General features: G+C 38.2%; 1 protein-coding gene across 1 annotated transcript; it reads right to left on the bottom strand.

The window, feature by feature from the left end:
* Nucleotides 1-3,441: 3,441 nt before the first annotated feature.
* LOC117296759 (spermine synthase-like) lies at nucleotides 3,442-13,110 on the bottom strand. The gene is made up of 10 exons (XM_033779802.1): nucleotides 12,943-13,110; nucleotides 11,252-11,381; nucleotides 10,667-10,810; nucleotides 9,417-9,592; nucleotides 8,477-8,631; nucleotides 7,476-7,565; nucleotides 6,457-6,568; nucleotides 5,463-5,542; nucleotides 4,637-4,752; nucleotides 3,442-3,666 (listed from the first exon to the last, which is right to left on the bottom strand). Exons 1-10 carry the CDS (start codon nucleotides 12,998-13,000, stop codon nucleotides 3,630-3,632), a joined length of 1,098 nt encoding a protein of 365 aa, XP_033635693.1. The 5' UTR covers nucleotides 13,001-13,110; the 3' UTR covers nucleotides 3,442-3,629.
* Nucleotides 13,111-17,891: the final 4,781 nt, after the last annotated feature.

Raw genomic sequence — 17,891 nt, 5'->3', positions numbered from 1 at the left:
TCACACAACCCATAATCACAACCTGGGTATTGCCCTTGTCTAACTCAATAGATTACGCCAAATGTACAGATGTTCCAACACCACACAATGCAGTAATCTGCACGCCAAGTTTGCTTGTAAGATAAACTTGGTATCAGATGCACACTTGTGGACTAAGAAAATATTAGCCTTGCTCAAGGCAGTCGCATTATTCACTTCAAAAAGACGCCGTTGTAAACCCACCCGTATACACTGCGTAGTGTGTGTAATCACACCGCATGACCCAACCGTATACACCGTTACATCCCTCAACACCTGTCGTACGACTACTTTGCACAAGTCACCCGCACTTGTACCACCTATCCGCATGCGGAGGCCGTACTGCATGCGGCTAGTGTACGGGGGGGGGGGGGGGGGGGGGGGGGGGGGGGGGGGGCGTCGTGTCGTGCGATGTGGTTACACACATTACACTCAGTGTATACGGGTGAGTTTTTCAGAGTGAAAAATTTGACTGCCTTGAGCAAGGCTAAGAAAATATGGGCTAGTGCATCTGCATCTGTGTCTCATATCCAATTACGGTCTTTGGCATGGCTTGGACCGCCGTAGTGCTATATTTTTCTGTATTCCATTTTGCACTTGTGTGATAACTTATACTGTAAGCCATGTATGTACTTTGCTGTGAAGATTTGTTCTTTTGGAAATTGTCTTGCTATTTTTTCCACTGCTGCAGAAACTACTGAGTTCTGAAAAGAACCATTAAGCTTATTTAAAAGTACAGCCTGGAAAAAGGGGAATGGGGGGACGGGGAGGGGGTGTAAGAAAATCTGTTGAGACTGCTACTTTCAACCCACCTTTTTCGGGGGGGGGGGGATCCTCACTTGGAACAGTTAAAACATAAAATGACAACTTGGATCAAGACTGAAACATTTCTCCCCTCCACAAGAAAAATCTAAATAAATAAACAGGTTCAGAGAGGGGATTAGAAAAAGATTTTTTTTTTCAAAGAAGTTCCGAGGGCCCAGTGTTTTGTAGGATACATCAGTAAGGTTACTTCTCTCAATTTTAACACCTAGTACGTGTTAAGTTTTCTATTAAAAGTGTAAACAAATGTTTTATAAAGTTTAATGCGTGCCTACTAAAGTAGAGCTTTACTATTTTTTTCATTAAAGAGAACTGCGTGCCCAGTTTTGATCTAAAATCAAATTTGACTTCCTTTGTTAAATTATTGGAGACTAAGTTTGTTATGGTTTTGAACCTTTTGGTTCATTCTTTACCTATAAAAATAACAGTTAACTGTGCCCAGTTTTTTTTTGTAAATCAAATCTGACTTCCTTTGTAAATTATTGGAGACTTTAACTCTGTTATGGTTACCCAGTTTTTGTTTATTCTTTACTGATATAAAAATAGCGGCTGACACTCTCATGACAATCAGATCGTATTAGGCCAAGTAAAAAAAAAAAAATGTTTCGCGTCCCCGCCCGCTTCCTTTTTACAGGCCGCCTCCTTTTTTATTTTATTTTGTATGCACTTTTTTTATGCACTTTTTGTTTTTTTTAAATAGGGTTATTTTAAATGATCTCAGCAAAAACAATCTGAATGTCTTGTCTGAATGCCTTCATTTATGTTTTGTGTATTTCAGCAGTAGAAAAAACAATGGATATTTGACATTTTAACAAAGAATGGCGGCCATCTTGAAATAAAAAATAAAAAGCCCCTCTTCCTCCTTTTTTTGAAAAACCCGGACGTGAAACATGTTTTTTTTTTTACTCGGCCTTATTGTCCAGTACTGTGTATGATACATGATATCAGGGCCCACTTTCATAGAGCTCCTTTAAAAGCACAAACAAAATATTATGCTTACCAGAATAAGTTTACCAGTCAAAATACTATGTCAAATCTTTCCCCTGACTGGTTTCCTGCTACTGTGCTTAGCACAAAACTGGTTAGCAGAAAAATCTGCCTAAGCAGCTCTATGAAATTGAGCACTGGGCTTAAGTTCGTAGAGCTGTTAAAGGCAGTGGATACAATTGGTAATTACTAAAAATAATTATTAGCATAAAACCTTTCTTGGTGACGAGTAATGGGGAGAGGTTGATGGTATAAAACATTGTGAGAAACGGCTCCCGGTGAAGTGCCATAGTTTTCGAGAAAGAAGTAATTTTCCACAAATTTGATTTCGAGACCTCAGATTTAGAACTTGAGGTCTCGAAATCAACCATCTAAACGCACACAACTTCGTGTGACATGGGTGTTTTTTTCTTTCATTATTATCTCGCAAGTTCGAAGACCAATTGAGCTCAAATTTCCACAGGCTTGTTATTTTATGCATATGTTGAGATACACCAACTGTGAAGGCTAGTCTTTTGACAATTACCAATAGTATCCACTGCCTTTAAAACAGAAAGTTCTGCCTAGCAAATTTCTATGCTAAGCAAGAAATGACCAAGGTGGCAGTTGCAGCAATCGGAACTGTATGGTTTGCAGGCTGGTAACCTATTTTTGCTAAGCAAATGTTTTTTGTGCTAAACAAGTTTTTGTGCTTACAGCCTTTATAAAATTGGACTGAGTTGCAAAATAATATATTCAAACGAAGGAAGGTGCTTTAAAATAAAATTCTTGTTTACTTATGGAAAGGATGTTTTGTTGGCTCTAATGCCATGGGCTTTCAAAGACCTCGGTGCAAGGGTAAAACAAAACCAAAATTATTTTCTCTATATTCTAAGTGCAATAATTATATACATTTATTAAATAAGGCACCTCTTTGCCTGACCAATTATTGGTATGGCTTCAATTAACTCTACACACTACAAAACCCAGCATAAACTAACAGCGATGGGAATATTGAACAGTCAATAATAAAGAGGAATTTATTCCAATTTATTTGCAAATTAAAAGAGAATTTCAGTATGGAAATTATCGCAGCTCAAATAACTGAAAATAGATACACTGAAAACTGAAAGAGTATAATTGAAAAGTTATTTCAGATCTTAAATTATGACAGATTAAAGCCATTATTCACTTTCGGAACAGAAAAAAAAATAAAAGTTCACAGATTTACAAATAACTTACAGGGTTTACAGAAGGTAATGGTAAAAGACTTCTCTTGAAATATTATTCCATGAAATGCTTTTTCATTTTTGAGAAAACATTAAAACAATTATCAATAAAAATAATTGTTAGCATAAAAACTTACTTGGTAATGGGCAATGGAGAGCTGTGGATAGTATCAAATTTTTTTGAGCAACTGCTCCCTCTGAAGTAACATAGTTTTTGAGAAAGAAGTAATTTTCCACTCAAATATTTGAATTTGATTACGAGACCTCAGAATTAGAGGTCCCGAAATCAAGCATCTGAAAGCACACAACTTCCTGTGACAATGGTGTTTTTTTCTTTCATTATTATCTCACAACTTCGATGACCAACTGAGTTCAAATTTTCACAGGTTTGTTATTTTGTGCACATGTTGAGATTCACCAAGTGAGAAGACTGGTCTTTGACAATTACAAATAGTGACCAGTGTCTTTAACCTAGTTTAATAATTACCCACCGACCCCAGTGTTAAAAAGCTCCTTTTTTACCCAATTAAAAAAATAATTAGTATCCAACCTGATGTTATCAACTGCATAGTTTTAAACCAATCACCATTTTGTTCATGTCTCCGTCTTCCAAACCTCGTAGAATACCCACCTGAGAAATACGGGTCAAGGAAATTATCAAGAAAATACTTTATAAATCTTTGTACCTTTAAATAAGGCAATCAATGTGTGGTGAAGAGGTTTTCAACTAGTGGTTTAATCCCAACGAGGCCAGGTTCTTGATAATTTTACCGAGACGTAGTCGAGGTAAATTATCAAGAACCAGGCCTCGGCGGGTTTAAACCACTAGTTGAAAACCGATTCAACACACTTTGATTCCCATTCATAAATACCTTTTCGGTCAAAAACATCAACACTTTTCAATAAAAAATGATTTCTTTCAACACAACACCCCTCCAGCTATGAAATGGTAAGGCCCTCTGCCGCCCCTCGGGTAAACAACTCCTTACAAGGGTATGCTGTGCAACTGTTTTAGCCGTTGCTCTCTACCAATAGGAATGAAGAAACTGTGCAAGCTCGCGTGTCACGCCCATGTTTTAACACTTTTTACTGGTTAATAACAAAGGTTCATACACATCCACGTGACGCGCTCTCCACCAATACGAATAGCGAAACTGTCTGAGCTATTAATGAATAATTATTTCTTAATATTTGTTTCCCCTTTTTCCAGTAAAATATATTTGGGGGCTATGAAAAAATGCTTACAGAAATACAGAAGCACCCACAACATACAAAGAGTTATATTTAAGAACTAGAGGGCACACTAGTAATGCTGCGTGCACAAACGCAACAGGACCGCAGGGAGACACCCACGCCATTTTGCAAGTTTGTTGTACGCACGTTGAATTCGAAGTACATGTTGGTGTGTGTTATAATACTGCTATGCAATGCTGCTTTGTCAACTTAGAAAATGGCCGCACACCTGGCCGCGTATCTAGGCTTGTGTGCCCTTTAATTCTTATACAAACTCTATGACCCCAAATCACACCCACAATACATTTTTTAAGAACTCTTACAGCCACTCGTACTATAAACCAAATATATATTCTTGACAAGGATACATTTCCAGGTAGGACGGCACGCAGATTGTTTCTTTACTAAACTCCACCTTGCAGCTCAGTTTACCCAGCTGTTGTTCATACATTGCCAAAGCCTTTGTCATGTTGGCTCCATTTCCCTGTGAAACAAAACAAAACAAATTTAAGAAAGAAAAACAAAAAAAGCACTTTTCTCAGGTAAGGGATGTAACAAAAATTGAGTTTTTAGTGCAAAGAGTGAAAGCCTGCTAACATACATTTATCTTTTGTTTTTAAAAGTAATACTCTTCAATCTGGGGAATTTTTTTATGGTTTATCATCATGTGCTTATTAATTTTATCTTAATATAAAACATTCAAGAGTAATATTTTTGGGGTGGTGGGGGGTTTAAAAAAAAGGATTTTCCAACGGAGAAATCACATCACTGGATTTCTGTGTGACATCATTAGTCATTCTGTTCAATACAGATCAGAAGTTTCAATTGTTATGTGCAAGGCCTTTTTCATTTTGCAGAGGGCATTTCCATTGGCAGAAATCAAGGGGCACCAAGGCCAGATCGGGCAACTTCGGCCATTGCCTCCTGTGTAATTACTGGCCTGCAATACAATGTAAACACTTCTCTGTCTGTCAGTCGTAAAGGTCAAAGGTCAGATCAGGTCAAGCAAGACCTCAAATTTTCTTTGTTGATTGATTAATTTTATTTTACTTTCAAGCGGTTCATTGCTAATTTTTTCCTTTCCTGACAATATAAAAAATCATTTTTCTAGCTATGTTAGTCTAAGTATTTGAAAAAAATCAATATGGTTTGGACCTACTGCCAACTTGGCACAGTCTATAGAGGGTTCCTCACCTGAGTGAAATACCGGCCTGACGGTCGAAGAACCTTCATGGACAGATCAAGAATAAGACGTAAGAAGTCCCATTGGTCCCCTAGCAGGAGGAAACAAAAGTTTCACATCAAAATTTGAAGATACAGTCGACAGAAATGGCAAAGGCATGCTGAAAATGTGGCCTAGTACATAATCGTCCTGTCATCGGATCTAGATTTTGTAAAAACATTGTATGTTGCACGAAAATGCTCTATGCAAAAAATATTGTATCCCAGTGCATATTGTGTGTACATCTGGGCTATTTTAACCGAGATTTAACGTTTTGACAATTTCAAACTTGTGTGTTGAGTGTCATTTTAGGAGATTTTTGCACTAACACAACAATATTATGGCACAACCAAATATAGATCAAACAGTATGCCGCAATACATAATTGGTCTAGTGTCAAAGTCACAACTATTTGAGGACTGACAAGTCGAGTAGTAGATTTCACTAGTCGGCCAGAATTAATCTAATCTACATTTACATTTAAGATTAAAATATTTGAACGGCTCCAAAAACCAAAGGTATACATTCCATTTTTAAAGCCATTGGACACTTTCGGTAAACAGTATTGTCCAAGGCCCACACTTTGTGTATCCAAACTTATATATAAAATAACAAACCTGTGAAAATTTAGGCTCAATCAGTCATCGGAGTTGGGAGAAAATAAGGGGAAAACCCACCCTTGTTTCCGCACGTTTCGCCGTGTCATGACATGTGTTTAAAATAAATCCGTAAAACTCGATATCGAGAATTGATATTGTTTTAATGTTTGCTCAGCAAGTAAAGCATTTCATGGAACAATATTTCAAGAGAAGTCTTTCACCATTACCTTCTGTTAACCCTGTAAGTTATTTGTAAATCTGTGAATTTTTAATTTTGTGTCTGTTCCGAATGTGTATAATGGCTTTAACAAAAAGCAAAAGCACAAGGCCTATATTTGGTTTTCAAGAGTTTAGTCGCTTTAGTTACCTTGAGGCTCTGTTGTTATGGGAACTGCTGTGAGGTCATTGATGACATAATCAAACTGTTTGCCTTCTTGGACATACTTTTTGAGAATTGGAACACAGTCTTCAACAAGAACCTGGAACAAAAGCATTGATACAAAAACCGTTGTGTTTAAAGAATTTGTTTTACTTTTCAACCACACTCAACTGAAGAAAACGAAAATGGAGTGGAAGCTTTCGGACAGAATTAGTAAACCAGTATCCATACTTTATGTGATCCAACACATACATCACAAATAAAGGAACCTGCCAAAAAAATGTATACAAGAAATTAGTTTTACAAAATTATATGTTTTAGTATTTACAAAGAATGCACTTTGGCATTTTGGGCGTGAGCTGTACTAATTGTTTTTTCTCATGTCTCTAAAACTTTGGCATTTCAGGCAAAAATATGTCAAGGGAAGTTCATCATGACCATCTTTATACCATAAAAAGTTATGCCTAAATTTGTGAATATATTTATTTTGTCCATTCTTCCAATTGTTGTGCGCATCCTTAAAGATGCCATGCAGTCTTTGTGCGCATCCTTAAAGATGCCATGCAGTCTTTGTGCGCATCCTTAAAGGTGCCATGCAGTCTTTGTGCGCATCCTTAAAGATGCCATGCAGAATGCATTGTTTTTTAAGGGGGTATAAGGGCACCAAGGCGTCTCTACTTGGTAAAGGGCACCTCTGTTAGGAAATTCTAAATTTGTATTGGACAATTTCAAGAGCACCAAGGCAATGACCAGGGGCAATGAAGGCAATAGACCGATCCATTAAGCTCCGCCCCATTGTGTATTGACCAATCACAACCCATTGCGCAACCAAAAGTCTGACAAAATTAATAAAGTCTGACATGCATAGTGCGTATGCTTGGAGAGCGCAGCAGAGTTGTGCAGAATGGCATTGGAGAGGCTCACGTGTTCTTGCTCACACGTGTACTGTGGTCGGAGCCTAATGGATCGGTCTATTGTCTTCATGTAGTACAGGCCGGATCACTAACTTTGTAATTTGCTCCTTCCAACTGGTCCATCGAATCAAAACAGATTCCTCTGAGATGTTTAATTGCAGCATCAATCACCACCTGGTCAATGTAAGTCCAGAGTTAAGGAACGAATATGACACAATTTGTAACTTCCGCAAACAACCCTCGAATGAAACATTGACAGGAGGTTGAAACCCTCCTACAGTTCATTGTACATGTGAAATTCAGGCCTGATACATTGCTTGGTTAATTAAAAATGAAACTGCGTTGAGACTGTGCAAGTCTCGCAATCATTCATCCTTCCGGGACCAAGTTGGTCCCAACCACGTTGAGGAAACTGCATGCATAGCACACCAAACGTTGTACGTTGTTTTTCATTTTCTGTGGCAATAAAACAGAAATCAACTGATCAGATGAAAAGTTGCATGCTTGTTAAAAAACAGGCCATCCTGTTTATAAACAGGCCGTGACATGATTCCACAAAGCATTAAGATTCATCTTAAGACAAGTTGTCAATATCACCATAGTGATTTGTAAAAGCACAACACTTTCTTAAGCGGATAAGACCAATTAACTCGAGCTCTGGTGTTTCTGATCAGCAGAGTGTGGGTTTAAGTCCAGGTTGTCACACTTGTGTCCTTAAGAAAGACACTAAACCATTGTTTCTGTGTCCTTCAGATGGAACGTAAAGCAAATGGTTCTGTGTGTTGTAATAAAGCAGGTAAAAGAACCCAGCGCATTTATCTTAAGGAGAAGAGGTTTGCCCCGGTGTTCCTGGGCAGCATATTGCACCACAGCTCCTTGTAAACCATTACAAGGTGCTACATGTATACAGGAATAGGTCTCATACTTCTAAAAAGTAGCTCCACATACCTTGCAGGACAAAATACTGAGAGCTTTGATATGGCCCTAGGGGTGTGATAAAGCGCTATTATATAATAACTTATTATTATTATTATTATTATACATATCTTATCTCTTATGTGAAATTAGTGCCTGGATCTTTAGAAAAAGGATATTTCCACCATAGTAATCATTCCTGCATCTTGCTGACGGAGGTAGTGAAGAATACCTCCATCTCCTGCCCCTAGTACCAGAACGTCTTTTCCCTTGTAATCTTGCCGCTGATTCCCTGTGATGGCCTCAGTGTAGGCTATATCACTCTCCGCTAAATCTATTTGAGAAAATGAAAAAAAAATAAATAAAATGAATATCACACAAACGTCTTACTAAAAGTGATGCCGAGTTACACAAAGCAGGCATGACATGACACCGAGGCCTTGCCCTCTGTTGCCTTGCCCTCTGTCTTGGCCATTTGGCCTTGGTGCCCTTCCAAAAGTTGCCTTGGATCGGTCGAGTTGGTCTGTGAAAAAAACGTTTGTAACCATTTGTTATAAAATGCATATGATTAGAAAGATATTTTAAAAGTAGAATATAATGATCCACACAAGTATCACTCGAAATTGCACGGTTTTCCTTTTACCTCGTTGACTAACACGGTCGGCCATTTATGGGAGTCAACACAAAGCATGTTATGGTCGAGCGATTTGATGTTTCCATCAGCATACATGTCTTTAGTAACTTCTGACTTAAAGACACTGGACACCTTTGGTAATTTCAAAAACCAGTCTTCTCACTTGGTGTATCTCGAAATAACAAACCTGTGAAAATTTGGATTCAATTGGTTGTCGAAGTTGCGAGATAATAATGAAAGAAAAAACACCCTTGTCACTAAAAGTTGTGTGCTTTCAGATGCTTGATTTCGGGACCTCAAAATCTAATTTTGAGGCCTTGAAATCAAATTCGTGGAAAGTTACTTCTTTCTCAAAAACTATGTCACCTCAGAGGGAGCCGTTTCTCACAATGTTTTATACAATCAACAGCTCCCCATTATGCCAATAATTATTTTGAGTAATTACCAATAGTGTCCACTGCCTTTAAGATAAAGCCAAAACTTACTGGGATCATCGTCCAGTATGAGGACATTGCCAAAGTTCTTTGAGTGGAGTATCTTCACATTCTGGTACTTTGAATCTTCCTCAAACACCAACTTATCAAAGTCGTACTCGATCAAACGTCCATCCACAGTCGGCACGTAAACATCATAAGGGCCACCACGACTGATTTTGGGAAATCTTAAAGTAAATGAAAAGTTACATTTCAGATAGCTAGCCACAGAGAGTGGATAACAAACTCAAGTTCTGCTGGCTGAGTCATCAGGGTGGGGGACTCTTTCTCTGTACACAGATGCAGAGTCCTAACTATTAAGGCCCGTTTCTGGGTGGAAAATTTTCAAAGCCTCATAACTTAAATCTTACCTGCAACAAGCCACTAATTTCAACAGATTCACATTCTACGGCGGCATACATTATTCTGCGGTGGGTTTTGGTCGTCATATATTCTTCACAAATCCATAATTTTTGTGAAATAATGCAGCTTCCAACGTACAAAAATTCCCATTTCGATCGTTTTCTCAGTGTTGTCTGCTGCCGTGTGTACGCGTTTACATTCGCGTGCAAGACGCAAGAACTCTTGGTCACCGTATCTTGACTGCACAGCGTTAACAAGCAAACGCAACACAATTGCGCGCGGTGCGTCTTGCGTACACACGCCAGACTGTGAGAGTACGAACACAAATGGGAATTCCTTAACGTTGGGAGCTGCATTATTTCATGAAAATGACCAATTTGTGAAGAATATATGACGATCAAAACCTACATGTACCGCAGAAAAATATATGCTGCCATGGAATGTGAATATGTTGAAATTAGTTGTTTCTTGCAGGTAAGATTTGAGTTATGAAGCTTTGAAAATTTTCCGCCCCAGAAATGGACCCTGATATCCAGGACGTCACTGTAGTATAATACGAAAGTGTAAGGCCGCCAGGGCTAGCCACTTGTGTGCTTGAGCAAAACACTTCACTATAACTGCTTCTCTTCATCCAGGTGTGAATCATGGGTACCTGCGAGGACTGAGATGGGTACCTGTGAGGACTGAGATGGGTACCTGTGAGGACTGAGATGGGTACCTGTGAGGACTGAGATGGTTCGTGTGATTGATGCACTACATACTTGGCAGCACATGTAGGCTGCACCCTTGTAGCTGAGATGATTTAAAAAGAATGAAATAAAACTTAAAGACCAAGTGACAGGGGTAAATCAAAGTGAAAACTGACCAGTGATATAAATGCCCATTAATTTAATTCTTACTTTTTTGATTTCTTGCAGTCTAAGAGCGCCTCAATTTTCTGTCGAATGTCAGCAGTGACCTCATCGGTGAGGAATTCTGATTCTTTATTTTCTTGTAAGTTCACTGTAATAAGACCCTTAGGGTAACACTGCACAACTGCCGACCTGTGGAATAAATATTAAAAAAATAGTAATAATAATAATATACATTTGCGAGATAATAGGCCTAATGGAAGAAAAATCACCCTTGTCACACAAAGTTGTGTGCTTTCAAATCAGATGCTTGATTTTGGTACCTCAAAATCTTATTTGGAGGTCTCAAAATCAAATTCAAATATTTTAGTGGAAAATTACTTTTTTCAAAAACTATGTTACTTCAGAGGGAGCCATTTCTCACAATGTTTTATACTTACAACCTCTACCCATTACTCGTTACCGAATTAGTCAACGCTCTCCTGACCTACTTGTCAAGTTCACCAGCGGAAGTTTTAGGAGGACAACTACTAAGTACCAAGTTATCAATTAAGTTTTTATGCTAACAATTATTTTGAGTAATTACCACTAGTGTCCAGTGCCTTTAATCAATGTGTTATTTCACAACAATACCTTCCATCATGACCTGAGTACAGTATGAGACACCCAGCACTTGCACCAAAGTCAACGGGATTCGGTGAGTTGTCAAAACCTGCTCCACAGAATATATTGTTCAGTCCTTGCTCTGTTGTTTTCCAGTTCACTAAAGTAAACAAATACTTGCTTTAGTTTTAATTTAATGCATTGTTTTAACAATGAAAGGCTTGCCCTTGTTTGTCCTTTGATAAGAAAAGGATTGTAGCTGCGATAATAGTAGCTATTTAAAATACTCATGTGTCGTAGAGGGAAGAAAATTTATTTTGGTTTTAAAATTGTGTGGATTCTGGAAAAAATTTCTGTATCCTGCCGTCACTTTTTCATATTTTGTTATGAAATAAAAAAGTTTCTAATACTCAATTGCGATTTTCCTTTTTAGGTAAATGTTTTTGAAAATGTGGTGGCAGGATACAGAAATCTTTTCATGACAACAATTAAAATGCACGATAGCATTGTTCAGTCCCAACTTGACAATCGTTGGGACCGGTTGTAATTTGAGTTACAGTTTTGCTTGGGTCGGGACATCCAAACTGTAGTTGGGATGGGATCGCCCAATAGAACTCTACATCATACAAACAGACTGGTGCTGTTTAGATATTGATTATTATTACGTGTAATTGACTTGATAATATTTATTCTCAGAAAGTGTACTGTTTTTATATTATTTAATTCATGTGTTTTGGGAGAAAATTTGTTGATAAAATAAAAAATCAGTTTCCCTTGTGGTTTATATTGATATCTGAAAAAAAAAGTCGCATCCCCTTAAGGTGATCCCCTGGCTACCGCTTCCCAGGTTGTATCGTAATTTGGGTGTGATCCCTGGCTACACGGCAGTTAACGGTTGAATGGCTTCTGACTGGCACCCCCAAACAAAGATATTGACAAAATAGGGACACTGCCAATATAGGGCTAGATAGCTCAGTTGGTAGAGCGCCGGCACGTTAATCCGGAGGTCGTTGGTTCGAATCCCACTCTAGTCAATTCTTTGTTCAACCCCAAAAATCAAAATAAAAATCTGTTACATTTAAAGAAATCAAGAGGATTCAATCATGCACTTGTCAATTCTTAATGCCATAAATAAAACAATACTCTGGTTAAAAGCAAAGAAACATTTGAACATTGTTTTTCAGTTGTATTTTTATTGCCAAACACAGATTTGGTAATTTTCAAAAGTGAAACAAACATTGTCGAATATAAAAACAAATGGGACGCTATTGAATGCATCGAAGATACCCAGCCGAAGATCGGTGCACACTCATCCCGTTTCATGTTTGTTTCCGCTTCCCATCGATTAACCATAGGAACCGAGTTGACTTGGGACCGAGTTGACTTGGGACCGAGTTGACTTGGGACCAAATTGACCCATAATAAGCAGCCCTACCAGGAGGGCTAAACACACACACACAAGTCATGGCGGTAGGAAATAAAACCTCGGTCTGATCATCATTTTCCACCCTGTAAAGTGTAAGATTACCACTGTCCCAACTTAATACTTTAACCACAGACTCGGAGCTAGATTTATTCTTTACACTCAAGTTGGGACTCAAGTTCAGTTGCGTTGGGAATGTAAAGTTTTGGGCGGAACAGCTTGACTTGACAATTCATGAATTTAAAAACAAAAATTTTAAATAGAACAAATTAATTAATGATATTGACGACTTGCGTACCTGGATTCAAAAACACTTGTGGAGTCACGCTGAAGTTGAGCAGCGTTGTCGATGCCATGATGCTCGTTTAGAACAATCAGAGAATATTTCAGACGTAAAAATATGGATCAATCGTGAAAGAACGAGGCGAGCAACTAGCAAACACTTCGGCTCTGGTGATTGATTGATCACAACGTACACAGCACGTGTGCGAACACCGCCACTTGAGGGCGCTGCGTAACCTGGGCTGGGGCGGGGCGGGGGAAGAATCCCGGGTGGGGGTGGGGGGTGGGGAGACGATAATTGGGGAAGGGGAAAGAATCTCAGAGGTGGGGGTATTTAAATCTTTAGACATACACAATGATTACAAGTAAGTTAGTCCAGGGCAGTCAGTTGATTACAAGTAAGTTAGTTCAGGGCAGTCGGTTTTCAAGGTTTTATACAACAAAAGTAAAACAAGTGTCATCTAGAGATGTGAAACCATACCCCTGCCAATAAGTATGCAAACCAAGAGTAATGTACATGCGTAAATGTAATACGCATATTTTTACATTTCATATGGAAAGGGTCTATTCCATTTTTACAGCCATGTATGGGCTGATTTAAACACGAAGACAGTGCCACCCAGCTACCCCCTACCCCCCCCCCCCTCAACCCCCCCCCCCCAAAAAAAAAACCCCACACAAACAAACAAACAAACAAACAAACAAACAAACAAACAAACAAACAACCAAACAAACAAAAAGCAAGCAAGCAAACAAGCAAACAAGCAAACAAACAATCAAACAAACAAACAAACAAACAAACAAACAAACAAACAAACAAACAAACAAACAAACAAACAAACAAACAAAAAACAAACAAACAAACAAACAAACAAACAAACAAACAAACAAACAAACAAACAAACAAACAAACAAACAAACAAACACAAGTTAAAAAAAAACCAGAAACAAAACAAACAAACACAGGTTGACTATACATGTACCATTACATGTACACCTTTGCAAAATGAAAATGAACTTAACCTCTCACTCTCACAGATGAAATTCCACGCCTGGAAATACTGTTTTTATAGCAATTTTAAAAAGAATTGACACCATTCATGCTCTGTGCCAAGCTCCCGAACACAGGATCAAAAATTGAATATTGACTCTAAAAACATAAACGGCAGCAGACTAATTTACCCCATTCCCGCCTCAATGAACCATCAGTACAATCAAAATCGACAAGTTTCTTACTACTTTTTAATTCCATCTTCTCAACAACATCACAAGTATCAGAGGTTTTTTGTTTCTCACAATGTTTTATACTATCAGCAGCTCTCCATTTAAAATGTGTTTAGTGCCTTTAAAAATGTTTGTATGAACAAACAAAAACAAAGATTAAAAAAAACATGAATACCACTGAAATGCTCTCTTTAACAGCACACAAACGATCGTCTGCTGACGGACGGGAACATTCGCCGCAGGTAATATGTATGGATTTGCTGGTGAACAGCGAGGTTGTGTTTCCAAGGAAATGCTTTCCCACAAAATGTCACAAACGAATGGTTTCTCTCCAGTGTGGACAGCACGCTGATGCTGCTGTAAATTACTTTTCCTCTTGAAGGAATCTCCACAAATGTTACAAACAAATGGCTTCTCTTCAGTGTGGACTCTTTGGTGCTCTATCAGTCTGTATTGATGTTGGAAAGACTCATTATAAATGTCACATACAAGTTCGTCTAATGCCATTGAAGTATGTGCTATTTCATGTTTCTCTAGTTCGACTTTTTCCAAGTAGGTTGCTCCACCTAGGTCGCAAATCAAGGTGTTTTCTCTTGACAATTCATAGCTGTGAGAATCAAAAGGAATAGAAATAAAAGTTAATTTCTACAAGAGAAGCTCAATCCAAAAGAAAATATTTTAAATATTTTGACCTCACACTAAGCCTAGACAAGGAATACAGTTTAAAAACAAAATGTTGTGACCTGGGCGAGCGTTGCCGACTTCCAATTTGAGGTAGGCCTATTAATTAGGATGACATAAATAGGCCCTAAAATAAAGGGTCCTTTGCAGAGAGATGTAGGGACGTTTATCAAGATTGATGCTCGGCCCTGGTCAGCAGAGTCCCGGAAAAAAAGAAGCAAAAAACATGCCTTTCAGTTTTGTGTAAAATTTGAAGAAAATACGCCGTTCATGAACTACCCACCAAAACACAAAACACTACAGTACACGGTACTGTTTTGCAAACCACCCTCTCTACTGTTTGGGTTTAACAAAGTGGGTTGGGCGGGGTGGTTGGCTTTTTCGTGGGGTGACCATCAAATTGTTAAAAAATGTTTTTGTTGACGAGTTTGTAAAACATAGCTAGTCTTCTGTCCAACTTCTAGCTTTCCTTGTATGTGAGTAATTGTAAAAATGTAGGCAAGTTTTATTCACTATTTCCTCACTCAGTCTAGGTCTACCATCTAGGGAGGTAGACAGACCAGGATGCGTTCCACTCGCGCAAACGTTGCCAACAGTTGCGCACGTTCGCCAACAATTTCAAGTGGAACGAGTTGTTCGCCGCCACCGTTGGCGAACGTTGGCAACTTTAGGCGAACATACTTCGGAAGTGTTGGCGAGTGATTTTTAAAATCGCGGACAAGCATACGGTATTATTTCTTCATTTCAGGGCGCCGCCATATTTACATCGCGTATACGCACCAATCATTCAAACGATAAAAAAACGTTTGCGCGAACAGTTGCGAGTCGTTTGCGTTCCACTCGCGCAAACGACTCGCAACTGTTCGCGCAAACGTTTTTTTATCGTTTGAACGATTGGTGCGTATACGCGATGTCAATATGGCGGCGCCCTGAAATGAAGATGGCGCGCACCATACGTAGTTTTTTTTTTAACTTCGTTTTTGCTGCAATAGTCCTCTTTTTGACATCATTACATCAACTAATTAACTTTGTTATTCCAAATCTGCATTATCATCCACCGAAAATACAATGTAATTATGTTTGTGACAAAGAAATAATACCGTATGCTGGTCCGCCATTTTAAAAATCACTCGCCAACACCTCCGAAGTATGTTCGCCTAAAGTTGCCAACGTTCGCCAACGGTGGCGGCGAACAACTCGTTCCACTTGAAATTGTTGGCGAACGTGCGCAACTGTTGGCAACGTTTGCGCGAGTGGAACGCACCCCTGATGGTGTAGACAGCATGGATATGTAGAGAAGAAAGGGTCAATTGCTATACTATTATTACTAAACTCTGGGCTGGGGCGGAACATTTTCAAAATCAAAGCTTCATAAAAATCATTTAATTTTAACTCAAATCTTGCAATGTACCTGCAAGAAGCCACTAATTTAAACAGATTCACATTCCATGGCAGCATACATTTTATTGAGGTGGGTTTTGGTCGTCATATGTTCCTCACAAATCCGTCATTTTCGTGAAATAATGCAGCTCCCATGTAACCAGACTGAAGTGAGCACCAAATTTGGGCCCAACACCAAATTTGGTGATGGCAAAAAAATTTGGTGCTAGCACCAAATTTCGATATAACTGTCGACGACCGTCATTACCCGTCGAAGACAGTGCGGAAGGATTGTACACGCGAAAGGTATGGGTAGATTCAAAGCCAAGAGTTCCATCTTAATTGGGCAATATTATTAATTTTTATTTCATAAATCTATTCCTCATACCCCTGGCTAAATCAGATTAGCGCCCCAGTGTTTGAAGTCTGCTAATTAGCTTAGCCCAATTAATTTAGTCAATGAAGAATATACGAATTTTTGTACTGTATGCGCTGTATGCGTAAGGTATGGGCAATTACAAAGCCAAGAGTTCCATCTTAATTGGAAAAATTTATTAATTTTTAGTTCATAAATCTATTCCTCATACCCCTGGCTATATCAGATTAGCGCCCCAACTTGTTAAGTCTGCTAATTAGCTCAGCCCAATTAATTTAATAAGGGAAGAACTTGCTAGTTTTTGTACTTTATACGCTGTTTATATGCTATGCAAAGAACAAGCGTATAGGTACGGGCATATACAAAGCCAAGAGTTCCATCTTAATTAGCAAAAATTATTAATTTTTATTTCATAAATCTATTCCTCTTACCTCTGGCTATATAAGCCCGGCGCCCCAATGTGTTAAGTCTTCTAATTAGTTCAGCCCAATTAATTTAATAAGGGAAGAATTTACGAGTTTTTCTACTTTTTCGCTGTACATTATGCTGTACACAAAGAACAAGCGTAAGATATGGGCAATTACAAAGCCAAGAGTTCCATCTTAATTGGAAAATATTATTAAATTTTATTTCATAAATCTGTTTCTCATATCCCTGGCTATATAAGCCCGGCGCCCCAATGTGTTAAGTCTTCTAATTAGTTCAGCCCATTTAATGTAATAAGGGAATAATTTACGAGTTTTTCTACTTTATACGCTGTACATTATGCTATACACAAAGAACAAGCGTAAGGTATGGGCAATTACAAAGCCAAGAGTTCCATCTTAATTAGAAAATATTATTAATTTTTATTTCATAAATTTATTCCTCATACCTCTGGCTATATAAGCCCGGCGCCCAAATGTGTTAAGTCTTCTAATTAGTTCAGCCCAATTAATTTAATAAGGGAAGAATTTACGAGTTTTTCTACTTTTTACGCTGTTTATATGATATGCAAAGAACAAGTGTATAGGTATGGGCAATTACAAAGCCAAGAGTTCCATCTTAATTGGAAAAATTTATTAATTTTTAGTTCATAAATCTATTCCTCATACCCCTGGCTATATCAGATTAGCGCCCCAACTTGTTAAGTCTGCTAATTAGCTCAGCCCAATTAATTTAATAAGGGAAGAACTTGCTAGTTTTTGTACTTTATACGCTGTTTATATGCTATGCAAAGAACAAGCGTATAGGTACGGGCATATACAAAGCCAAGAGTTCCATCTTAATTGGAAAATATTATTAAATTTTATTTCATAAATCTG

This window comes from Asterias rubens, chromosome 11, assembly GCF_902459465.1.
Source record: "Asterias rubens chromosome 11, eAstRub1.3, whole genome shotgun sequence".
Taxonomy (NCBI): Eukaryota; Metazoa; Echinodermata; class Asteroidea; order Forcipulatida; family Asteriidae; genus Asterias; species Asterias rubens.
The sequence above is the reverse complement of the archived record's forward strand: the minus strand, read 5'-3'. Positions and strand labels throughout refer to the sequence as shown.